The sequence below is a fragment of the Rhinoderma darwinii genome, chromosome 4 (genome assembly GCF_050947455.1).
Source record: "Rhinoderma darwinii isolate aRhiDar2 chromosome 4, aRhiDar2.hap1, whole genome shotgun sequence".
In the NCBI taxonomy this organism is placed as follows: domain Eukaryota; kingdom Metazoa; phylum Chordata; class Amphibia; order Anura; family Rhinodermatidae; genus Rhinoderma; species Rhinoderma darwinii.
In genome coordinates this window covers 359379175-359405519 of record NC_134690.1, presented here as the reverse complement: position 1 = coordinate 359405519, position 26345 = coordinate 359379175, and the positions used below count along the sequence as shown (strand labels likewise).

The window sequence follows — 26345 nt, the reverse complement described above, 5'->3', positions numbered from 1 at the left end:
AAATCTTAAATTGTCAGACCTGAAAATGTTTTGAGAATTTTTTTCCTGCACAGCCACTACTATCCAAGCACTGAGCAGGTTCTGCAACTCCGCTCCATACACTGAAGAGCGCCAAAGGAGCCTCACTCATGATTGATAAGGGTTCCTGCTGTTGGACCCCCTACGATCGTACGTAGCGATATGTCGTCACTTGCTGTTACTTGAACACCCCTTTTTAACCCCTTCTTTCTTGGAAATTAAAAAAAAAAAACTGCTCTTAGTTGTCCTTTGTTTTGGGGTTTCTTTAGCAGAAATACATACATCTCATTGTAACTTGTTAGGGTATGTTCACACGAGGTCATTACGTCCGTAATTGACGGACGTATTTCGGCCGCAAGTACCGGACAGAACTCTGTGCAGGGAGCCGGGCTCCTAGCATCAGTTATGTACGACGCTAGGAGTCGCTGCCTCGCTGCCGGACAACTGTCCCGTACTGTAATCATGTTTTCAGTACGAGACAGTTGTCCGGCAGGGACTTCTAGCGTCGTACATAAGTATGATGCTAGGAGCCCGGCTCCCTGCACTGTGTTCGGTCTGGTACTTGCAGCCGAAATACATCCGTCAATTACGGACGTAATGACCTCGTGTGAACATACCCTAAAATTAAAGTGATCCATATGCAGTAACATTCCTTTAATCCTGCAAGGTTGGGTGTCAGTTTTTTTTAAATATGCTGCAATCATTTTTCTTTTACTAGAGTAATTTACCCTTTACTTCTAATTGACTATCTGCTCAGTCTTCTGCCTCCAGTCTTGAGGATTATAAGATTATCATGCGTTTCTGTGTTGGAAACAAATGCCAGATCATCACATATTTAATCTGGCATCTGAAGACCCAAAATATAAGTTTCACTGTATATTATGTAAAGTCTGATGTTTTTGGTTTTTTCCCCAGACAGTCATGTGAATTACAATACATTCCTAATTTGAGCCACTTGATGCCCTTCCCATGTAACCATTCCAGATTCTATATCCAAGACTTGTTTATATATAGTACGGTAGCACAAAGATTTGAATGTTTTCATGTGGGCACAAGTGGGTATAATAAGAGTAGCCCCGTATGAAAAATTTACCCATATCTGACTCTTTAAGACTAATCTGACTAAACACAAACTGGAACTTGGTGCAGGGAACAGCGAGAGACAAATGTCAAGTTCCCCAGTGAGTGTGTTCATTTTACAGCCTAGCCTCCGCGTATTCTGCCGGCACTGCTACGCTTCATGTTTCATTTATTAACATGGTCCCAGAGTGGGGACTGCAAATTGTCAGCAAAATTTCGAACATACTTTTTCACTTCATACATTTGACAATTCTTAATCAATTTGATCACATTTTAATAATGTACGACGGACGTGCAAATGAGCTCATTGTCGAGTTGGTCTATTTAATTAGAACAGCACTTGCCGTTACACTTACTGATTTGTGCGACTCTAGAACATTCTGTTCAAGGAGATAATTTGCAGTAATACGGCACATTACATGCGGAGTGCCAGTCCTCGTTTCGTTCACTAAGCAGATAAATCTTTGTTTATATTTTAACATGTAACAATATGTACTTATTAGTAATTGTAGCCTCTTTTTATTAACGATAATTAATCAACGACGTACTTAGCCAGTTTATGGCGGTGGTGGTGCATCTAGGCTTTCCATAGCCCAGGTTACGTTACATGACTCATTGCTAGGATATGGACAATGAGCCTGGGGTTCACGTAATTTTTTTTATCACCATTTACAAGTTAAAATTCACGTATTTTGTGGACTTGATGTGCTTTCTACACGTCTGTGATAATATAAGTATATTTATGCTTCAGGCATTTTACACATTGGTCCTCTGGTTACATATATATTTATACCATATAAACTCGAGCCTCTGGGTGGCGTAGTCCAGGGGGTCAGTAATCTTCGGCACTTCGGCTGTTGTGAAACTACAACTGCCAGCATGCCCTTTATTATTCCAGCCAAAGTCAGTCAGGGCATGCTGGGAATTGTAGTTTCACAACTGCTGGTGTGTCGAAAGTTGCTGAACCCTTGTGTAGTCATTCATTCATAATATATTTTAAACACCTGTTACAATTCTCATGCAAGTCTGTGTTTTGTTCTTCTTCAGGTGAGAGAAATGGCCGCCACTACGCTGAGTGGCCTTTTACAATGCAACTTCCTGACAATGGATGCAGCTATGCAAGCGCACTTTGAGAAGCTCTGCAAAACCAGACTGCCTAAAAAACGCAAGAGGGACCTAGGTACAGCTGTGGACACTATACCGTCAGGAGGTTAGTAGCTTCTAGTGTATCTTTTTTTTTTTTTTTTTTTAAAGATCCTGTTTTCTCATGTACTAGTTAGTGAGTCTTTTCTTGGTATCGCACACACCGGTATTTCCACTATATATATATTTGTAAAAGGAAGGGGGTCCTCTACCCCTGATGAGACTGTGTTATCACTGGAGGAGCTGCTTTCTGATTGTTCATTTAAAATAAGGTACTGGAATCAATGGCCATCTATTAAGTTTAAATGGACAACCAAGTTTCTCCAGCGTTCTCGGTCTTCAAGAAGGTAGTCCCTATAAGGGACCTGCCCTGCATTTTCCAGATAGGGTATATGGGAAAGGGTGACCTATACGGGACTGCAATTCCAGTCTTGCATTCATCATTCCCTTATTACAGAACGAGGTTGTTACTATATATATCAGAGGCAGACGTAGGAGAAGGCAAATATTTCACTGAGGGGAATGTTTAAAACTAAATTTTTATGTACAATTATCCTATGCGAATATAGCCACGCAATAACGGATATGAGCTGTTCAATGAGGCAGATTTACTACTGTCGTCTAGAATGTGTGGAAATTGTGCCAAATTCTGCCGCATTTTAAAGCAATTTTGAGGTTTGCACCTCACCAGACACTTTTAAAAATTGTCTAGAGAAGGGCAGTGACTTTGTGGGACAGGTGCGTTACTTACCGGAAAGGGGCGAGACTTAAAGTTCTCCCAAAAATGTGTCTGAAAACAGGCAAAAATTCTGATTCAAAATAAGCAAAATCAAATGTGCCATAAGGAAAAGTGTCTAACTGGTCATGCAAGATGCACCAGAATGTTCATACAGCATGATGCGTGATTATCATACTGTGATAAATTTGGCGCATTTTGTGACGGCAAGGTCTACGTTTACGCTGTCTAACTGTTAGACAGTGCTAGTGAATTTGGGTCGTTGTCTCCCATAGACAGGGCGTGTATTAAATGGTGTTTGTTCTGTTTTTCTCTGTACAGATCTTGTTAAACGCCATGCTGGAGTTCTAGGGCTCAGTGCGTGTATATTGTCCAGTCCATATGATGTTCCTACATGGATGCCACAGCTGCTAATGGATCTTAGTGCTCATCTCAATGACCCTCAACCCATAGAGGTAATCTCCAGCTGCAACTAATACTGTGCGCGCTCAGTTTTTATAGATTAATGGCAATCTATATGAAATGCAGTTGTGTGGTTGTTTGGTTTTTCTTAATCCTCCAGTATTCTGTTTTATTGCATTAATAAGGTCCTTTTTTTATATGTATAAAACTGCAATTATTTGTGGTTTTTCAGATGACCGTAAAGAAAACCTTATCTAATTTCCGGAGGACTCACCATGACAATTGGCAGGAGCACAAGCAGCAATTTACAGATGACCAGTTAGTGGTGTTGACTGATCTCTTGGTCTCTCCTTGCTACTATGCATAACTGGTGAGATGTAGTTAGAATTCCAGAATCCTCAGTTGTTTTTTTTTATTCATTAATTTTGAATGTTGAAGTGTTTTTCGACCAGAACTGTATAGTAAAAAAAAAAGTTTACTTTATTGCAGTGGTCGCTTGGAAGGACTACCATAGTTTTATTTTAGCCATTTATGTTAGCGCTACATAAGTATTTTACTGGATGCTTTGCAGCAAGTCACTGATTTCATCCATAAAAGCCGACATCGAGCGACAATGTTACATCATTAATTCACATTCATCCAGTGCAGACCCCCAACACTTCATATCACGGACTGCAATGATAGAGGCAAATTTATTAAAACTAGTGCAATGGAGAAGTGGAGCATTGCAGGTTGCTGCTTTTTCTCTTTCCAGAGGAAAAATGAAAGATTGAATCTAATTCCATTCTAATAGGTTGCTGTGGGCAAATGAACCGCTATTTCCCCAGTTTAATGCCAGGGAATTTGATTTACTCGATCTGTTCTTACAACGAAAAAGCAGAACTTTAAAAAATGGTATGTACCCCAAAATGATACCAGTGAAAGCTACAACTCGTCCCACTAAAAAAAAAAAACCCTAATAGAGCGTCTTGTAAAAAAAATTATATAAATGTTTTGGGGCTTTTGAATTCAGTGACAAAGAATTAATTTTTTTTTTATAAAAAAATAAATGTTTTTAATGGGGCAAAAGTAGGAGAAAAAAAAACAACTCTATAAACATTTGGTATCGCTGTAATCGTAGCAACTGCCACAATAATTGTATCATGTAATTTATACTGCACGGTAAACTCCGTAAAGACAAAACCCCCAATTTTTTTTTAAAAAGAATGGCAGATTTGCTGTTTTTCCCCCTATCCCCCCCCCCCCCACCCCCCAAAGAAAAAAAAGCTATGGCTGTAGGAACGCAAAGTTGCAAAAAACGGAAAAAAAAAAAATCGCTCCGTTCTTTGATCCAAAATGGGCCTCATCCTTAGAGGCTCTGTCACCACATTATAAGTGTCCTATCTCCTATATAAGGAGATTGGCGCTGTAATGTAGGTGGCAGCAGTGCTTTTTATTTAAAAAAACGATCTATTTTCACAACGTTCGGAGCGATTTTGGTTTATGCTAATGAGTGTCTTAATGCCCAAGTGGGCGTATTTTTACTTTCGACCAAGTGGGCGTTGTACAGAGGAGTGTATGACGCTGACCAATCGGCATCATGCACTCCTCTCCATTCATTTAGACAGCAGAATCGCGTTCTTACTAGAACATGATCTGCAGCCACATACACAGCGATTCTGCTGTCCTGATAATGAATACACATGACCATCCAGCCTGGACGTCATGTGTACTCAGAATCCTGACACTTCTGACTCTTTTCTGTGAGAGTACAGCAACGGATACGAAATCTCGCGAGATTACGGAGGTAAACGAGATTTCGTTTCCGTTGCTGGAATCTCACAGAAAAGATTCAGAAGTGTCAGGATTCTGAGTACACATGATGTCCAGGCTGGATGGTCATGTGTATTCATTATCAGGACACTGGATTAACGTTAATCAAGCAGAATCGCTGTGCGTGTGGCTGCAGATCATGTTCTAGTAAGAACGCGATTCTGCTGTCTAAATGAATGCAGAGGAGTGCATGATGCCGATTGGTCAGCGTCATACACTCCTCTGTACAACGCCCACTTGGTCGAAAGTAAAAATACGCCCACTTGGGCATTAAGACACTCATTAGCATAAACCAAAATCGCTCCTAACGTTGTGAAAATAGATCGGTTTTTTAAATAAAAAGCACTGCTGTCACCTACATTACAGCGCCAATCTCCTTATATAGGAGATAGGACACTTATAATGTGGTGACAGAGCCTCTTTAAGGGGTTAATATGTTCATGTTTTCTTTTTCTAGTGCAATATATATAAAAGGGAAGAAGAAACTGTGTGACGTGAAGGACCCAAGCTGATCTTCGAACTTTTAATTTTGGCCACCGGCTCGTGCGTGTGTGTGTGTGTCGTGTTTTTTTGGTTTGTTTTTTTCATGGTAGAGCATAATAGAAGAAGCTTCTGGGCAATTTTAATGAATGGATGACACTTGTGCTTAAAAAAAAAAGTTTAACATTTCCGATTACAGAGACATTATTACCTGGCTATTTTGCCACATACCACAAGGACACAGACTTTATTTTTTTTTTTGTATGTTTTTTTTTTTCTCCAGATGTGTTACATAACTGTATAAATTGTAGAAACCGTAGTAAACCATTGTACAGGTCGCAACCTTTACATGAATTGACACCATTGGTTTGTGAAGAGCAGCATTGCAAGCATTTAAGCTAGGTTTTTGCTTTTGTATCAGATAACATGCCATATATTTTGTGTTTTTAAATTATTTCCTTATTGTTTTGCTCTTAGTTTAAAGCACTTTCGTAGGTTTTATTTAATGTATCCATGTCTGTGTGTGTGTGTGTGTGTATATAACGTGTGTGTGTATAACGTGTGTGTGTGTATGTGTGTATATATATATATATATATATATATATATATATATATATATATATATATATATATACACGCACATAGATATACATACATACTGTACGTACAAACATGACCGCTTTTTTCTTTGCTATAACCCTATTGCTGCTGATATGTTACTAGGTGACATTTTTAGCAAGGTACTGTATACATAGAGAATTCTCATTTTTGGCAAACGCATCTTCCCTCTGTATAGATGTGTACTGTGTTCCTTGACGGAATGCTGTTATTTTTATTGCCTACCTGCTAAGCAAGTGACCCGGTGATACTTTGAAGCACAGCAGAGACCTAGTGTGGGATTTACCAGCACTCGGCACACAGGTGTAACCACTATATAGTGTAGTGCCAAATCCGTTCTTTCAATTGTACACTTAGTTTATTTTAAAACCAAATAAACTGATTGTTTCTAACCTCTGTTTTCTTATTTGTATCTCTTCTAAAAATGTTGTGTTAATGTTTTTAGCATTAAAGCATCACTATAATTTTTTATACATAAAGCTTTGTTATAGATCTTATCAGGGGAAAGTGGCATCTTCCTCCTCGTCCAGTAGTGTAGTTTCCCTGTCTGCAGGCTCTTTGTAAATGTTCAGAAACCTCCTTCAGAAACACATTAACTGAAGACACAGGGAAAGGTAGGGAGGATGCTGTAGTCTCTCCGTGTGAGACTCATGCTGTGAGAGGGGAGGGGGAGCAGCCGATTAGGAGACATCTGATTTATCCGTGCACACAGCACAGCTCTTAGATTGCACTGAGCGCACCCGCTTCACAGTGTTCTAGAGAAATTAAGAATTTACAGAAATAATGTAGACCGGAGGAAGAGACCCAAAATTTGCAGGATAGACACAACATTTTTGTCTGCAATATATCTAATACATCTACGCTGCCTTAGGCTATGTTCACACGGGGTATTTTGCCGAGTTTTTTGACGCGGAAACCGCGTCGCAAAACTCGGCAGAAACGGCCCGAGAACGCCTCCCATTGATTTCAATGGGAGGCGTCGGCGTCTTTTTCCCGCGAGCAGTAAAACTGCCTCGCGGGAAAAAGAAGCGACATGCCCTATCTTCGTGCGCTTCCGCCTCCGACCTCCCATTGACTTCAATGGGAGGCAGGAGAAAGCGTATTTCTCGCTGTTTTATGCCCGCGGCGCTCAATGGCCGCGGGCGAAAAACGGCGCGATAATTGCCGCGAAAATCAGCGTGCAGGGAGAGGAATATCTGCCTCAAAGTTCCAAACGGAATTTTGAGGCAGATATTCCTCCCCCAAAATACTCCGTGTGAACATAGCCTTAGATTATGGTCACACAGAGTTTTTTGCAGGCGGAATTTCTGCCTCAAAATTCCGTTCAGAAGTTTGAGGCGGATTTTCCTCTCCCCGCCATTGAGCGCTGTGGGCATAAAACGCCGCAAAATACACTTTCTCTGCCTCCCATTGACATTGTCAATGAGAGGTCAGAGGCGTAAATGCCTGAAGATAGGGCATGTTCCTTCTTTCTCCCGCGAGACGGTTTTACCGCTAGTGGGAAAAAGACGCCTCCGCCTCCCATTCAAATCAATGGGAGGCATTTTCGGGCCATTTTTGATGAGTTATGCGGCGCGGTTTCCGGGTCAAATAACTCGTCAAAAAACTCTGTGTGAACATAGCCTAAGGTGCGATTGTGTTTTTTGTAAGCTTTCACAAATGACCTTTTAGTAAATGTGATACCCAGCACTGAAGAACGGCAGCCATTAATGGCATGGGTGTCCATAGTTTTTAATAGGTGTCTTATGCTACGTTTAAAACTGCTTGCCCAGTTACAAAAAAAACGGGTCAAAGTGTTGAATATTCCGTTGAGCATTGTTGTAGGTGGAGTGGAGGCTCAGCGCAATAGAAACAAGTGTGGAACATCAAACTATTTTAGACTTGATAAGTAAAAGTTGAAAGAAATAACTGTAATCTAATTGAATAATAAATGTGCACGAAGTGGTATGGAAGGAGTCCATGCGTCTGCTGGGATTTCTTGTTGGATTCTGCACGTTAGCGATCCTTCCGCACTACGCCCGGCTTCTTGGAATTTTGTCTTCATCACTGGAAAAAGTCAATGATCATCGTAACAATCTTAATAAACTTTAGAAATGTTAACGATAATTACATCTATCAGTTTCAGCGCATGGAGATATTCTCAATTTGCCTGAACCCTTGCTCCTTACTTCATTGGTAAAGGCTAAAATTGTAGTCTCCTGAGAGAAATATGTGGGGCAGTGCACGATATTTCCCATAATGTGAATGATTGTCCATGGAAAAAATCCTGTATCGTGGGAAATATATTTTAGTGCATGCACCCTTTCTGGTACCTGCACCATACATTCCCTGATATCAAAGTATGATAAGACAATAAAATGTAGAACAAAATACATCCTAAATAGAATAAAGACTCCTCTCAAAGGCTTGACTGAAATCTGATTCTATAAAATGTAATGAATGCATGTGGTTACATGTGCAGTAATGGAGATTAGGTTGCCAGCTCTCTAGCTAAAAACACTCTTGTGGGATCTTGACATCTCATCCACTTCATCTGTGCCAAAGGGCAGCAATAATAAGTGATATTTTTGTTCTCTTTTAAAAATATCAATGTGACAAGTGTGAAATGAGTTTATCATGACATGCGAAGTCTAAACCTAGTGAGCAACGTAATATTTACCGGATGTGCAGTACGTTTACAATATGTATCTCAAGTTCTCTCCAATGTAAACCTGTACTATATATTTTACATTTTAGGGTCCATTATTTGCTATTTATTTCTCTGAGCTGGATACCGAACACCTATTTGAATAATTTCTCAAATGCATAAAATAAATTAAAAATATTTAAAAAAAAAAAAGGAACACTCCTAGCAACACTTATACACTGTATCATGCCAAGTGCAGGACATGAGGGGGCGACACAAGAACACTAAAGCAAGAATCCCTGAGTCCTGCACTGCCCCCTTAAGGGGAAAAACCGCCCTAGGGATGACTCCAGTACATCCTCAGAAAAGGGTGAGGTTGCCCAGTATCTGGTTCAGAGGAAGAAGATGAATTATATTGCGATCCTCTTCGGGTGAGGAGAAAGGCGGTCGTCCATATTTTCCGAATCAAGATACAGACCAGCTATAAAGAGCGATTTAGATCTACTATGGAAATTGAGGACCCTTAAAAGCCTAGATCTTGATGTCATGTTTTCAGGTCTAAAGGAGTGCAAATGAAGATGTTTAAGACTAGAATTTTATTCCCTGCCCCCCTCTCCCCCCCCCCCCCCCGGAAAGATTACTTATGACAAAGCTGCAGCAGTCTGCTGGGAGGCAATCAGCCCTAGAATCAGAAATAATTCTGGACTCAATAAAAATCAAGTATTGTTTCCAGTCCCAAAAGGGGAAGGAGGGAGGGGGTTTTATCCCCCCCCCCCCTATTTTTGTTTAAAAAAAAACAAAAAACACCTTCAGAATTATAAAATAATTTGGACAAATTTAGGATGGAAACTATAAGATCTGCCGTGAATATTCTGTATTGCTTACGACTTACGCGACGTTGTTATTATTATCATGTGTCTGTCCATACAAATCATCAAAATCTGGTGGTGGTAATGTAATATTTCCAGTTTTAGGCACTCCCATTTGGAGTTTCTACGGCCACTCAAGTGGTAACCAAAATAATGGGAGAAATGTCAGCTCAGATCCGGGAAAAGGATCTTCTTTTTGTTCCATATCTGGACGATTTTTTATTTGTTGGAAAATCTGGGAAAACCTGCACTTATTATGTCAGATATACTTTATAATCCACCCTAGACTCGAAAGAATCAATTCCAAATACTCAAGGCGCTCACTCCAGTCAAAGATCAGCTATTAATGGGAATTCAACTGAACTCTACATACCCGAGGTGTTGTTTATCAATGGAAAAAGTTTACAGTTATATGTCTGACCTAATTTGCAATCCTTGCGTCTTTCTTAAAGAGGCTCTGTCACCACATTATAAGTGTCCTATCGCCTACATAAGGAGATGGGCGCTATAATGTAGGTGACAGCAGTGCTTTTTATTTAGAAAAACGATCTATTTTTACTACGTTAGGAGCGATTTTAGCTTTATGCTAATTAGTTTCTTAATGCCCAAGTGGGCGTTTTTACTTTAGACAAAGTGGCTGTTGTACAGAGGAGTGTATGACGCTGACCAATCAGTGACCAATCAGCGTCATACACTTCTCCCCATTCATTTAGTCAGCGCATAGTGATACTGCGTTATTCACTATGTGCTGTCTTATACTGACATATTAACGTTACTGAAGTGTCTTGACAGTGACTAGACCTTCCTTCCAGCCAGGACGAGATGTCTATTCACAATAGCTACACTTCGTTAACGTTTCTGTGGTACTTACATCAGAACAAGCATAATCTCACGAGATCAAGCTGTAAATGACAGGTTACAGTGAGATTACGCTTGTTCTGCTGTAAGTACCAAACAAACGTTAACGAAGTGCAGGGATTGTGAATAGACATCCTGCCCTGGCTTGAAGGAATGTCTATTCATTGTCTAAACACTTCAGTAACGTTAATATGTCCGTATAAGACAGCACATCGTTAACAACGCAGTGTCACTATGCGCTGACTAAATGAATGGAGAGGAGTGCATGACGCTGATTGGTCAGCGTCATACACTCCTCTGTACAACGCCCACTTGGTCTAAAGTAAAAACACGCCCATTTGGGCATTAAGAAACTCATTAGCATAAAGCTAAAATCGCTCCTAACGTAAAAATAGATCGTTTTTCTAAATAAAAAGCACTGCTGTCACCTACATTATAGCGCCCATCTCCTTATGTAGGAGATAGGGCACTTATAATGTGGTGACAGAGCCTCTTTAAGAAAGCAATGCCCCTTCTTGGAATCCTGACCGCCTGTATTCCGGCAGTATTATAGGCCCAATGTCATGCCAGGACACTACAGTGAGAGATCCTGACAACTTGAGACAAGAACTTCGATCATCTTGAAAATAAACAAAGTATTTTTAAACAAGACTCTACTTTTGTGGTGGCAGAAAAGAGGGAATCTGATCCAGGGAGTTCCCTGGAAGGTCTCATCCCCCAGGGGTGATCACTAGTGATGCCAGCCATTTCAGTTGGGTGGTGCAAATGGAGAATTATATATTCTAGGGTCCTTGAAAGGGATCTCTCTGATCCGGCTCCTCGAATTTAAAAGAACTTACAGCAATCAGACTAGCACTGACAGAAGCTCTGCCGCAAGTTTATATTGATGTATGCTAACTAAACGGGTGACCTCCCATGCTCTGTATTCTACTGAGGTGTGAGGAGAGGCTCCACATTTTTATCTGTAGGTGTCCAGTCCATGGGGGTGGATCCTCTTTCTCTCTCGGTGCTGTCATAGGTTCTGGAAAATCAAATTACCAGTGAGTGTAATTATAACTTTCTGCCACCAATACCCTCTTAGGAAGTAATGATGGGAGCCTCTGTGCTTGGGCCCTCCCTTCTATTGATATGACATTTTCCAAACCAGACAAGTCCTGCTTTGGTCCGGCCATTACTAACGTGTATTAATTGTGTTGCAAGAAATAATATAGTAGCCCAGTATGGCCATCTTGGAGAACGGAAAACAGGGGAACGGCAGGAACCTAGGCCGAATCAATCAGAAGTGGGGCAGCAGGGACAATTTTTTTTTTGGGGGGGGGGGGGACTGGAGAGTCACTTTAAAATTAGGGTAAGAGCCATATTACTTGATCATATACTTAATAGGCTCTCTTCCTTAAATTTTAATATCCAGTGTGGCTCAACACCACCTTTCATATTGGAAAGTTCCATGCGACATTCGAAAGGTTGGTGATTTATTCTCTAAAGGTAGTAGGTGTCCTCTTTTTCATCGTTACAGTCCTGGGTATTAAAAGATCATTTAGGAACTCTGTACTGATCTGGTTGCCCCAAGACGTCCTTTTTCTAAACAAAGTAAACCAATAGTGTTAATCAGGGTATTGCAGTCCACCTCAGAAACTGTCCCAGCTCTGCTATGTCCTTGTACAGTGTATCCCAAAACTGTACACAATATTCTATGTGTGGTCTAACTAACGATTCATATAGAGGTCAAACTATGTTTTCATCTAAAACGATACTCCCTCCATTTCCACTTTCGGAGACCAACTTTGTACCGAAATGGCTCAGGTTTGTTACTTTACTTTGTTACTAAGGGCTTATTCACACCACGAACCGTAAATTTTGCGGCAAGAACCAGGGGCATTAATTTAGGGGGTGCAGATGTGGCAGTCGCAATTGAGGGGACCTACCGGCCACTCTCTCGTATGATGAAACAATATTTTTTTTATTGCTGCACTGACATTACTGTGTGCATTATCCTTGCCTTGATCAACATGATCCTGTTGTGTTTATTGTCTCTGTGCTGTGGAGTCGCTGTGCACAATATCCTTTGACTTCAGTGTTTATTATCCACATACTGTGACGTCACGGTGTGCATCATCCCTATACTGTGACGTCACGGTGTGCATCATCCCTATACTGTGACGTCACGGTGTGCATCATCCCTATACTGTGACGTCACGGTGTGCATCATCCCTATACTGTGATGTCGCTGTGACTATTATCCCTGTTACTTCACTTTGGTCATTACCCCTGTGCGGTTTTTAGTATCCCTGTGCACAGATATTGTTTATGATCTCCATGCTGTGATTTCACTTATTATCCCTGTACTGTGGTGGAATAGCATTGTCCATTATTCCTGTGCAGTGACATCACTGTGTTGCAGTCACGCCTTGAAGCTTAATGCCTGAGGCGGTTCCTCATTCAAGAGGGATAGAAGTACTATAAATTCTGGTAGTCTGTTACAGGATTTTTGCATCGGGGCCCAGGAACTTTGATTTTTGCCTCCCAAGAAAATGGATCAGATCTTATTAGGACAGAACAGGAAAACCTTTCCCAAACAAAAACTTTGGGAAAGGTTTTCCTGCTATGAAGTAACCAGATCCAATCATGTTCTAGGCATTAAATATACAGAGCCGTATTGCGGCTGCCTGACTGCATTGTTAGTCAGACCTGTATTTAGAAGGAAGATTAGGGTGGGAACAGTCCTGTTATGGCTGATTGCTGTCTATTGATATCTTATCCATTCATGACAGTCTTCTCTTTATTGCTTTGCTGTCTGTTCCAAAATCTTTATCCAAACCATAATTTACAAATATTGCCCCACATATATCAAAAGTTGCATCATTTTAGTCAGTCTTTAACCCGTCAGTGACCGGCCCATCGTGTTTTTACGTCGGTCACTAACGGGCCTTATTCCGATGCCATAGACTTTTTACGTCGCGGCATCGGAATAAGTAAACAGAGCAGGGAACTGTCAGATCTCCCCGCTATCAGCTGCCAGAGGCAGCTGAGGGCTGGGAGCGTCCCTGCTCTGCCGTGTGAGATCGATATTCGTATCGATCTCACCTGTTTAACCCCTCAGATGCGGTGCTCAATAGCGAGCACCGCATCTGAGTGGTTTTGGAGAGAGGCAGGGAGCTCCCTCTCTCTCCCACAGACACCCGGCGATACGATCGCCGAGTGTCAGTGTCTCCCATGGCAGCCGGGGGCCTAATAAAGGCTCCCAGGTCTGCCTGTAATGAATGCCTGCTAGGGCATGCCGGAGGCATGACCTAGCAGATGCCTGTCCGTTTTAAACGGACAGGCAGTAATACACTGCAATACAGAAGTATTGCAGTGTATTATAATAGCGATCGCAGAATCGCATAAAGTCCCCTAGTGGGACTAGTAAAAAAGTTTAAAAAAAAGTTTAATAAAGTTAATTTAAAAAAAATGAAAAACCCACTTTTTCCCCTTACAAACTGCTTTACTATTAATAAGCCAAAATAAAGTAAAAAAGTTACACATATTTGGTATCGCTGCGTCCGTAACGACCCCGACTATAAAGCTATTACATTACTTAACCCACACGGTGAACGCCGTAAAAAATTAAATAAAAAATGACAGAAAAATTGCTGTTCTCTGTGAATCCTGACTTTCAAAAAATTTGATTAAAAAGTCGCATCTACTCCAAAATGGTACCAATAAAAACTACAAGTCGTCCCGCAAAAAAAAGCCCTCATACAACCGCATCGGCGAAAAAATAAAAACGTTACGGCTCTTCAAATATGGAGACACAAAAACAAATAATTTTGAAAAAAAAGCGTTTTTACTGTGTAAAAGTAGTAAAACATACAAAATCTATACAAATTTGGTATCGTTGCATCGTAACAACCCGCTGAATAAAGTTATTGTGTTATTTATACCACACGGTAAACGGCGTAGATTTAGGACGCAAAAAAGATTGGCGAAATTTTAGATTTTTTTCTGTTCCCCCCCCCCCCCCAAAAAAAGTTAATAAAAGTTAATCAATAAATAATATGTACCTCAAAATGGTGCTATTAAAAAATACAACTTGTCCCGCAAAAAACAAGACCTTATACAGCTATGTGAACGCAAAAATAAAAGTTATAGCTCTTGGAATGCGACGATTGAAAAACGTAAAAAATAGCTTGGTCATTAAGGGGTTAAGTTCAAACGCCTGTAGACTAATCTATTCACATTTATTATCGCACTTGCCGCAACATCTACCACTAACTATCACACTGGCTAAAATTATGTAGAGCAGAGGAGCAACGTTTTTTTTCTTTTTTTTTTCTCTTTCAATTGTGACTTCTTTTTGTTTCGTCTTTTTTTTTTGAGACTTTTTAAAAGGTACGTTTTGTTAAAGTTGGAACCACACATACAGTTTATGAAGCTTTTTTTTTTTTTTTTTTTTTTTTTTTTTTTTTTTTAGCCAAAGCTAGGAGCGCATACGTAGGAATGGAAAGTATAAAGGAAACGCTGCTATGTCTTGTATCCACTCCTGTATTTGGCGCCACAAATATCAAAACTGCATTTGTGTTTTAAGCGTTGAGCCACAGCCACTTTTACGAAGTGCCAAGCATGCCCAAAATGCCCCTTCAGTTGTTTTGGGATACACCCTTTAGTTTTGGATTGTAAAAATTCTACAGAAGCCAAGTCTGTTTCCTAGGATAATAGGAGGATCAATGACTATCTGCTATACAAATCGGCCTTAGGGGCCTTCTGATTCTGGGGGATTGGTTTGGGGAAAATGCCCAAGACAGTGGATGTAAGAACTCAGACCCCAGAGACTTCCACCAGTTAAATGAATACTTGGACCTCTGCTTCTTCAGTCTGTATCCGATTCCTGGGGTGTCTTTATTTCTGCAATCACTTGGCACGTGAACATCCCCTACTCAGACTTCCATCGCTTTCTTTTTATCTAAATTTCCTCCACCACCTCTACCCTCCGCTCCTTTTTCTTCTCTTTGTTTTCCTTTCTTTTATAGTTGGTGATTCGGATACCTCCCTACCATCTCTACAGGCGATGCGCCACAAAATGTTGCCCACACATGATGGATCCTGACTTCCTAGCCATATGGCCTCCATCCTGATACCAGATGCCTCTGTACCTGATCCTCACTTCACTCACGTTTACTTTGGACTTTTGCACTTAACCCCTTTTGGTTCACTGACCCTACATTTAGGAACACCCGCCTTGTCCCTGCCTCTCCTGTACGTGTATATTTCACATGTTTTATTATGGACTTATTGTGAATTGCCTGGATTGCTTCATTAAAGAGAAATTCCCATTACAGACATTGAAGATGTATCCACAGAATGTCTAGAACACGTGTCCCTCATCCCCCTTCACTGTGGGGCAGCTACGCATTCAGGCAGAGAATGAAAAGAGAGGTGGCGTGGCTGCATAAGTGCGTGGCTCTCACCATTCTGGTCTATGGATGATACGAAAACAGGTGAGCAAATGTGCTGTGGATATGCCATTGATCGGAACACCCCTTTAAGTTACTTAAAATAGAACTTCTACAGCTACACAGTGCCTCCACAAAGTGGCCACCATAACATTGCCACCTACATTGTGCCCCCCCCCCCCCCGAATGACTGGGCCTTAATGGCCAAGCAATTTATTTTTTTCAGTCTTGCATTCCAAGAGCCAAAAGTTGTACATTTTTCCATCCATATAGCTGTGTGCGGGGCGAGTTGTTTTTTTTAATGGCGCCATTTTGAGTGCACATAATACATTTTTTTGGCAGAGAATGTAAAAAGCAGCAATTCTGCCATTGTTTTTTTTTTGCAGGTTTATTTTTCCTTGCTGTTTACCATGTGGTAAAAATAACATTAACTTCATTCTATGGGTCAGTACAAAAGCGGAAATAACAAATCTGGTTAGCGGTTTGTTTTACTATTTCTGCACAATAACCTCTTTTATGGAAGAAAAAAAAAGTTATTTTTTTGTGTTACTGCATTTCGAGAGCCAAAACTTTTTTATTTTTCCATTGACGTAACCATTCGGGGGCATGGATTTTTGCGGGATTAGTTGTAGTTTTTATTACTTCCGTTTTGGGGTACATATAATCTATTAACTAATTTTTAGACCTGTTCAGGGGGTGATAAAAAAAAAACTGCGAATCTGACCATTTTGTTTTTCCTTACGCTGTGCGGCATAAATATGTTAATAAAACTATCTTTATTCTACGGATCGTTACGATTGCAGTCGTAATTTTTAATAAACTTTTTTTTTTTTAAAGAAATTTTATTAAACATAATTAATTTTTTTTTGATCGCTTGCATAATGCATTGGAATACTTAGTATTCCAAAGCATTATTGCCTGTTCGTGTAACATGGACAGGCAACCTATTAGGCTATGCTGCAAATACTGATGGCAGACCTGGGGGCCTTTAGTAAGGCCTCCAGCTGCCATGGTAACCCATCTGTGCTTCGTAGGGTGCCGATGGCTTGACAGATGGAGTCCCTTTCCTCTGCCAAACACCATAGATGCCACAATCGCTATTGAACGTGGCATTTCAGGGGTTAAGCTGCAGAGTCCTCACCGATCCCAGCAGTTGCGGCAAGAGTCTGGCTGTGTATTACAGCCGCAATTTTGTGGTTTCATTGGACAGTACACACAAAGTCCCAGTGATGGATATACCCATCACATTGAGCTTAGCAGCACTCCCCTGTGACGGATATATCCGTCACTGCTCTTAAGGGGTTAAAGTGTCGTCCATGAGTACCTGTTTCTGCACTAGCAGTTTATTTTCTCTCTGACATGGAAAATACATGTGAGCAGCCACCAGAAAGCTCTCACGTGTATCTTCCAAGATCATCTCTGATAGCTATGATCAGTGCAAGGAAGAGAGCATGGAGCTGCTTTCTCTTCACAGCTGTCTTTCAGGACACAGACAACATGTCTGTGTCCCAATGCTTGGAGAAATCATGATGTGCGTCCAGGTTGACCAATTTTACTGAACGACCATTGTTCTGCAGTGAACATCAGAAAAAGAATTCCAAAAGCAAAAATATAAAGACTGGGTCTGTTGACACATAGAAAATATGCAGCGTTTCAGCTATCTGGATTTGTGGATTGAAAAATCTGCAACGGAATACAGTACCAAGCAAGAGGATAAGAGTTTTAAAAAATGTATCCACGTGCTGTTGAAGTTTTCCACACAGAAATTGGCCTGTGGGGGAGATTTTTAAATCTGCAACATGTCCGTTCCTGTTGAAGAATGAACATGGATTTGTTGTGTATTTTCACCATTGACTTCAAGAGGTCTGAATCCCATCAAGTGATCCTGGTCTCGCAACCTAACTGCCCAACACCTTCCCCTTGCTAATGATCGATGGTGCCACGCTATGCAGTTGTCATTGTTCCCCTTAGGCCCTATTCACACAACAGGGATTCCCGGCCATCACAAAAAACGGCCGTCACACGGCCACAGTAGGAACTATAGACCCCAAATGGGGCTATTCACACGACCGAGCCGGTCGGTCGTAAACCGAGCCGCCAAAAAATGGAACATGCCCTATTTTGGGCCGTTCTTCCGGCCGCACGGCTCCCATAGAAGTCTATGGGGCTGAATAAAGCACAGCTGCTACTTGGATGTGATCCGAGTGACGGCCGTGCTTTCTGCCGCTCTCTTCTCACATTGCAAAGTGCATGTTAGGGGGAGGATGAGATTTGTTTGCTCCCTGCAGAAGCGGAATCCTATTCCCCGGCCACAGTGTTGCCGAAGTTGTGGCCGGGAATTCCGCTCCAGGAGAAGTCACTGTCCATATATGGACAGTGAAGTCTGGGACTTCTCCCGGAGCGGAATCACTGGCCGACGGGCTGCTGTCGCCAGGGCTTCCGCTTCAGGAGAAGGGGACCGCTCCAAGAGAAGTCCATGACGTCACTGTCCATATATGGGCTTCTCCTGGAGCGGTCCCCTACAGTGATGCTATCTAGAGGAAGGGGGGTGCCATCTACAGGGGCGCTATGCACAAGGGGCCTCTGTGGTACTACCTAGAGGGCGCTGTGGCAATATCTACAGGGGGCTGTGTGGCATCATCTACAGAGAGCAGTGTGTGGTGGTATCTACAGTGGGGCTGTGGCAGTATCTACAGAGGGCAGTGTGTGGTGATATCAACAGGGGCTGTGTGGCATTCGCTACAAAGGGAAGTGTGGCAAAAAAAAATTGACAAATGAAATTCATCAGTTTTTAAAACAGATCGGGAAAAAACTGATGCAAAATGGACCAAAATCGTCCGTTAAAAATGGAAACGGTATGGATGCAAAACGGCTGAGAAAAACTGACCAAAACGGACGTTTTTATCGGCCGACACTCGGACCCTGTCGTGTGAATAGAGCCTTACTGAACTTTTGCGCATGCACTGCTCGCATTATGTCCGGCACATGTGCACCTGCTGTTGTCTAACAGCCTCAGGCCGACAGTAAATGCGCTGTGAGAGTTAAGTGAAGGAAACATTGATGACGTCGTCATAGCGTGGACTCGTCAATCACGGGCAAGGGGAGGAGTTGGGCAAGGTTAGGTGCTGAGACCAGGGGCACTTGCTGGGATTCGGACCACCCGAGTGACACTTCCACCTCATTTACATATTGAAATAATGTGGATTATCTCTGCAAAGACGAGGGGAAGCCATACAAAGATATGTGGGAACATGGTTTTAAACGCCCAAACAAAGGCTAGTGGTCATTTTAAAGGCAAAAATGAGCTGCCAGTTTCCCTTTACATAACACGTGTATTTGTGTGTATCTATATAGAAAATGCTGCTGAAGGTGCCAAAATAAAAGGCGCTGTGTTGGGCCCACGGTATCCACGTTGAAGGAAACACTCCCAGATTGTGACATCATTATTTAGCTGAGGAATGAATGTAGCGAGCTAGAAGCGATCTGATCTTTAACCAAGACCAACACAGGGGCCGAAAGGGTAAGCGGCCCCCGATGACATCTTAACGAAGTTTTCTTCTTTGTATTAGATTGCTTAATGAATTTTATGGTTAACAATTACTGATGGATTCTTCTAGATACATAAGGGGGTGATTTATGATGAGATATTGTAGAAAAAGGGGCTCATAGACTAAGTGCACAGGATCCTGCCACTCTTTATCTGCAATGTGTAGCAATACATTTCTCTCTAAGCCAAAAAAGTAAAAAGTTGGGCATTGAAAAACCAAAACAGGTGAACACATAGGGACATACAATACATACATGTGCTTACACTACATACATGTGCTGCTGTGCATACACTACATACAATACGTGTGCCTATACTACATACATGTACTTACAATACATACATTACATACAATACATGTGCCTATACTACATACATGTGCTTACAATACATACATGTGCCTATACTACATACATGTGCTTACAATACATACATTACATACATGTGCCTATACTACATACAATATATGTGGTACACTTAGTCCTAGTCTGTAAAAAGTGGCATCACGGAGGAGTAATTGGACTGCTGCACTATATGGTTAAATCTTCTCGTATGTCGTCCTGAGGAAGACGCGGGACATGTGCACTGTCACCTATTTACCAGATCAATACCTGCCTCGCCCACCAAAATTCATAACCCCTGCCCACACACCCAGGCTCCTGGTCATAACCGAGCCCTGATGAAGACAGACACAGCATCCAGTGTAAGCCCCGACCATATACCAGGGATGTGATCACAGCTGCCAGTGCCATTATCTCATACAGCAGCAGCGTCTCCGCTTCTTCTAGCCAATCCGTGCCCTCCTCTCATCGGCCACGGCGCTGGTTGCGGATAAGACGCGACTGGCTATTGGCTGGATGCTCTCACGTTGGCATTGGTTGAGTGGGGAGCTGGGCTGCGCTGGATGCAGCAGGTAACGGTGTGCAGGGTCCTCGGGTCTCTCGGTACGTCGGATCCACCTGTCAACCGACGACAGTGATCACTGCTGCGAGCGTAAGGTATGATGGCTGCCCGCATGATGCGATCACCCGCAGAGCGCCATGTTATGTCCGCATCCCCGCATCATATATCAGTGCAGCTATTTGGCTGCTAGTGCAATCCTGCAAATGGGCCCTCCAAATAGATGAAGGCTGACATCTGTCGCAAGGCAGAGCGCTGTACGGCTGGACGTGTGGTGATGGTGGTGTAGCCGGGTGGTGACATTAGGTGAGGAGGGGGATTGTGATGCAGAGGGGGGGGGCTTCAGTGCAGATCAGAGAGAGGCCACGGCTTGCTGTTTGTTGAGATGTTGTGTGAAAATGGAGTCTTCTCTGTATTCTAGGTGACATGGAAACCCTGCTCCTCCACCAGCAGGTAGAGCATCGCACATTCATGTGAAGAGGAGGCCGTCCTGGGATCGTTACTGGCCGTGTACATCGCTCTCACCTGCCATGGCGCTGCCGCTCCTCTTGATGTTTGTGCCTTGCAGGCTTCTACACATTGGGTTTCATCTTGGCCTGCAATAAGGCTCCTTGAATTCTGCTGCCTCCTTCATGGACTTGCCTGGGAGAGGGGACCTTCTCCCAGGCTAAACCAGCTCCATCGTCCTCCGGGATCACATCCGTATTAACAATGAATTTATCCGACAAAATGACAGATTTTGCTGATCAGATCCGGTATGATTATGTGAACAGCACCTCGGTGTCTCATGTCGGGAATGGGACGCTGAGGGACATCCAGCAGATCATCCACACGGCCACCCTGGTCACCTGCACGTTCCTGCTGGTCATTATCTTCTGCCTAGGATCCTATGGGAACTTAGTGGTGTTTTTGTCATTTTTCGATCCCGCCTTTAGGAAGTTTAGGACAAACTTTGACTTCATGATCCTCAACCTGTCCTTCTGCGACCTTTTTATTTGTTGCATTTCCGCTCCAATGTTTGCTTTTGTCTTATTTTTTGACACTGGCAGTAATGTTCCTGACGCGTTTTGCTTTACATTTCATCTCACTAGTTCTGGATTTATTATCATGTCTTTAAAAACAGTAGCTGTGATTGCGCTTCATCGTCTTCGGATGGTTTTAGGGCAGCAGCCCAATCGGACGGCTTCTTTCCCCTGCACTTTAATGCTCACGGTTCTCCTGTGGACCACAAGCTTTACCCTCGCAACGTTGGCTACATTGAGGACACGGAAATCTCGGATCTGCCTACCTATGTACAGCTTGATCAGTGGCGAGGGGAAGATTATCTTGTATTTATATGTCATAGATTTTACCTTTTGTGTTGCTGTGGTGTCCGCTTCTTACATCATGATTGCCCAGGCGTTGAGAAAAAATGCCCAGGTAAGGAAGTGTCCTGTCATTACGGTTGACACAACCAGGCCACAGCCGTTTATCGCCCCCGGAGTGGACGGGGTGCAGTGTGCCGTCCCGGCGCTATACAGGAACCAGAACTACAACAAACTTCAGCACGTCCAGACGCACGCCTACACAAAAAAACTCAGCCAAATGCCGGTACCAGCCAGCAGACTGCAGCTGGTATCCGCGGTCAACCTGTCCACCGCAAAGGATTCCAAAGCGGTGGTGACTTGCGTTGTCATTGTATTATCTGTCCTGATCTGCTGCCTACCGCTAGGGATTTCTTTGGTCCAGGATGTGTTGACGAACAGCAGCAGTTTTATCCTGTACCAGTTTGAGCTTTGTGGGTTTACGCTGATATTTTTGAAGTCTGGATTAAATCCATTCATCTATTCTCGTAACAGCGCCGGCTTGAGGAGGAGAGTGCTATGGTGCATCCAATACGTCGCCCTCGGGTTTCTATGCTGCAAACAAAAAACAAGACTGCGTTCAATGGGCAAAGGCAGCTTGGAAGCCAATAGAAACAAGTCCTCTCACCACGAAACCAATTCTGCTTATATGTTGTCGCCAAAACCACAAAAAAAGTTTGTTGACCAAGCCTGCGGCCCAAGCCATTCAAAAGACAGCGTGCTAAGCCCTAAAGGATCAGGGGGTCACCAGCACTATGCCCAAAGCAGTTCTACCCCAATTAATACTCGCATAGAACCCTACTATAGCATCTATAACAGCAGTCCCTCCCAAGAAATAAGTACTCCCAACAGCCTGCAACCAGTTAACTCCACGTTCGGATTTGCCAAATCGTATATTGCCATGCATTATCATACCACTAATGACTTAATGCAGGAGTGCGAGACCACTTCTGCCAAGCAGATACCCGTGCCATCTGTCTGACCGTGAGACTGTAATATGCATCTTGTAAGCATTTCTAATGTGTTATTAAACTTGCCATAAAGTTATAGTTTACAATTTACAGTTTCATAAGTATTAGGACTCATGTACTAAAAACTATTTTTCATACAACTTGATTAAACCGTGTAACACTTCACATGAAGAAGAATGACTGTTTTATTATAAGCAAGCTTGCATTTGGGTATTGTACTATTGTATTATTACTCATTTTTTGGAACTGAGAACTGTTATTGGATGCTATTTGTTATACGGCATATACTGTAACTTTAATTATTATTATAAACTCTGGATTTCCTGCATTATCGAGGTGTTGACCGTCATCCGCATTATTCCAGATGGGTCGTGTCGGAGTAGGAGGTGAAATTATTCATTTGGGAAAGTGAGTTCAGTGTTTTGATAGCTAGACTGGCTATATAGGGGTTTTATAATGAAAGTGTATTTTTGTAATGGATGTATAAATTTGTTTCATTGTGAGATAATATTTGGGGGAACTTTTGTAGGAAGATGGTAATGATTTTACATTTTTGCAGTAGTTTCATCATTGTGCCATAAAATTGTATTCCATGATTAAACAGATGCAATACTGCAAAATAATCATCCATCATTTTTATGGGACAGATCGCAAGAAATTTTGTGGAGTAAATGGGAATTAGATCAATTTATCAAAAAATCCTGATCGTATAAGGCCGTGTCCACACTGGATTCCTGTCAGGGTTTAGTGTGCAGCTCTATTCTTTCTGTCAAATGTGATGAAACCTGCGACGAAAGCTCTGAAACAGATGGGAACATCCTTAGAAGTGAAGGGGAAAAATACAAATGGAAAATAACCACTTGGCTACATCCACATCTTGCGTTACTCTGGCAGAGAAACGGGCTGCTAACACCTTGGGTTTCTCCTTATTTGGCTGTTGTGTCTAAAAGGGGTTGGGCTTAATCTAAGGGGTGTGGTTTAGTTTTGCTTCGCGTCAATTGCAATCCGGGAACCGTAACGGGAGATTTCTACTACTACCTCCCTGCCAGAGGGCGAGCAGTTTAAAGTGAATCTCACGTTAATCCCACCTTTTTTCATTGTGTCGTTTTGAGGTCCAACATTCTGTGCTGATTTCGTAATCTATTTTTATAGCAGGTTTTGTGATAAAAGCTCCAAAATCGCCTGCATAGACCTGGATTTAAATGAGAAAGTTCTGTCTTATTTCCTCCACCACTAGGGGAGTTTAGGTGTTTACTTCATACTGTTTTATAATTAAATTCAATGTATAAATGTATGCCATAAGCTTCTAAGCTCCCCCTAGTGGTGGCTGCAGGCAGCCAGACTTATTATTTTGCTATATGTCTGTACAGGGCATTTAGAGCTCAGTTTGAGAAAAACTTCTCTGACCGCTGTAAAGATATTATGAAACGAAAAAAACAAAATGTTTTTCAAAGTGGGACTTCCATTTTAATCCCATTTTTCCAGATCTATTGCTAACATAGTCTAAGCTTAGGAGGGAGAGCTTAAATGAAAGCCTCTAGGAGAGTATAGAAAGATATAGACATGTTTGCTTATGTTTTACCATTTGAATTGCAATTTGAAAGAAAACCGCATCCAGGCAGATGAGAAAACATGGCAAGTATTGCAAATACTTTACTGTGTGAACCTGGGTGAAAACCAAATGTACGTTTCTATTAGGAAGCCTTCCAGACTCACTGATCAATAATCTATACAAGCTTTCTAGGCAGCCGCCAACCTGCCCCCGCCAAAGTTGACCACTTTTCATGTTACATATGTGCTGTTTCCATGTATTGCTGACTCTACTGGCACTGGGAAGGTTGAAGACTATTTGACTAGTGCAGTCTAAGGGTTTCATACCTTAAATTCTCATAGAAGCTTTCTATGAGTTTTTTTGCCTTTACCTGTCTCTGCATGTAATATGTTGCAGCCGTCCCAGAGGCCAAGATGTGGAAGGCAAACACATGTCCATACAACTTGCCTACGGTTATGTTGCGTACCTAAGGCTGAGATCTTGGCTATTGCAATGTATGGGTTGTGTGGCCGCGTTCAATACCTCTGCGTACATTCCAAAGTTTCAAGAAAAATGAAGTGAACCCTTTGGAATTACCTGGATTTCTGAATTGATTACTTTTGTAACATTTGGTCTGACTTATCTATGTCACAATCCTAGACAACCACACTCTAACTAAACGAATAACACAAACCATTGTAGAGTTCATGTCTTTTATTGAGCATTTTGAGTCAAAGGGTAAATAAACGTTCGAAAAAATTCTGACATGTCAGAAGTTTTGATTGGTGGGGGTACAAGCACTGAGACCCCGACCAATCGCTAAAACTAAGCGGCAGAAGTGCTAGTGTGAGCACTCATCCGCTTTGTTTCTGTTCTGATTTTTTCGGAAAGCCGATGTAGCGGGAGTACGGTCTCGTAGACTTTCTATTGAGTCCGTACTCCGATACATTGATTTCCTGAAAAAGCTGAACAGAAACAAAGTGGCTGAGCGCTCACACAAGCGCTTCAGCTGCTTCGTTCTAGCGATTGGTGGGGGTCTCAGTGCTCGGACCCCACCAATAGTTTGTCGGACGTTTAGTTACCCTTTAACATCCACAGTGCAGGGAGAAAAAAGTAATATTGTATCCTGTACATCCCCCTTTAGCAGCAATCCCATCACCAAACTTATCCTGCAGCTATAAATAAGATTTGAATAATGTTGAGGAGGAATTTTGGACCATTTCTTCCTGCAAATGTATTATGAATATTTCTGGGATACCTTGCATGTACAGCCCTCTGCAGGTCATGCCACAGCTTATCAATAGATAAGGATTCTGACTTGACCAATCCAAAACACAAATCATCTTTTTCAACCGTTCTTTAGTTGATTTACTTCTGTGCTTTGGGTCATTGCTTCACTCAACATCTCTTCAGCTTGAGGTCATGGACTGCTGCCCTTACATTCTCCTGTAAAATGTTTCGATACACCATTGAATTAATTGTTTCCTCAATGATCACAAGCCGTCCAGGTCCGGAGGCAGCAAAGCAGCACCAAACCTCTCCACCATGCTTCATAGTTGGACTGAGGTGCTGGTATTCGGTGTTCTTTTTCCTCCGAACAGCATTGTGCATTTGTTCTAAAAAGTTGCACTTCTATCTGATCTGTTCATAGAACATTTTCCCAGAAGCATTGTGGAACATCCAGGTAGTCTCTGACAACTTTATGACATCCCGCAAGTGTTTTTTTTGGACCGCAGCGGCCTCCTACGTGGTGTCCACCCATGAAAACCATTCTTCAGTGTTTTTCTAATAGTGGACACATGAATAGAGTTTTTTGCCGTTTGTAGAGTCTTCAGTAAGTCTTTGCTGTTACACTTGGGTTCTGTCTCACCTTTTTCAGGAATGCCCGTTGTGCTTATTTAGTGATCTTAACAGGATGCCCACCCCTAGGGGGAGCATCAACTCTCCTGAATTTTCGCCATTCTTACTCAATATATCTA

The 26345-nt window shown here is 42.1% G+C and overlaps 2 protein-coding genes across 4 annotated transcripts in view; both read left to right on the top strand.

Moving 5' to 3' along the window:
- PSME4 (proteasome activator subunit 4) overlaps positions 1-6681 on the top strand; it is a 108002-nt gene extending 101321 nt beyond the window's left edge. For both annotated transcript variants that reach the window (XM_075863014.1, XM_075863015.1), the window contains 4 exons: positions 2146-2308; positions 3299-3432; positions 3612-3749; positions 5649-6681. In XM_075863014.1, the coding sequence (XP_075719129.1) occupies positions 2146-2308; positions 3299-3432; positions 3612-3746 (432 nt within the window). In that variant the 3' untranslated portion in view covers positions 3747-3749; positions 5649-6681. The remainder of the gene's footprint in view (positions 1-2145; positions 2309-3298; positions 3433-3611; positions 3750-5648) is intronic.
- A 13650-nt stretch (positions 6682-20331) lies between these two features.
- Positions 20332-23000, top strand: GPR75 (G protein-coupled receptor 75). Of its 2 annotated transcripts, none has more exons than XM_075863012.1 (2): positions 20332-20619; positions 20943-23000. In XM_075863012.1, the coding sequence occupies exon 2, from the start codon at positions 21233-21235 to the stop codon at positions 22844-22846; it is 1614 nt and encodes a 537-aa protein (XP_075719127.1). In that variant the 5' UTR covers positions 20332-20619; positions 20943-21232; the 3' UTR covers positions 22847-23000. The 2 variants fall into 2 exon arrangements, with proteins under 2 accessions (XP_075719127.1, XP_075719128.1); XM_075863013.1 differs by lacking the exon at positions 20332-20619 and adding an exon at positions 20629-20827.
- Positions 23001-26345: the final 3345 nt, after the last annotated feature.

Bases quoted from the DNA above. Each gene is read 5' to 3' on its own strand.
- GPR75 (XM_075863012.1), top strand. From the start codon at position 21,233: ATGAATTTATCCGACAAAATGACAGATTTTGCTGATCAGATCCGGTAT.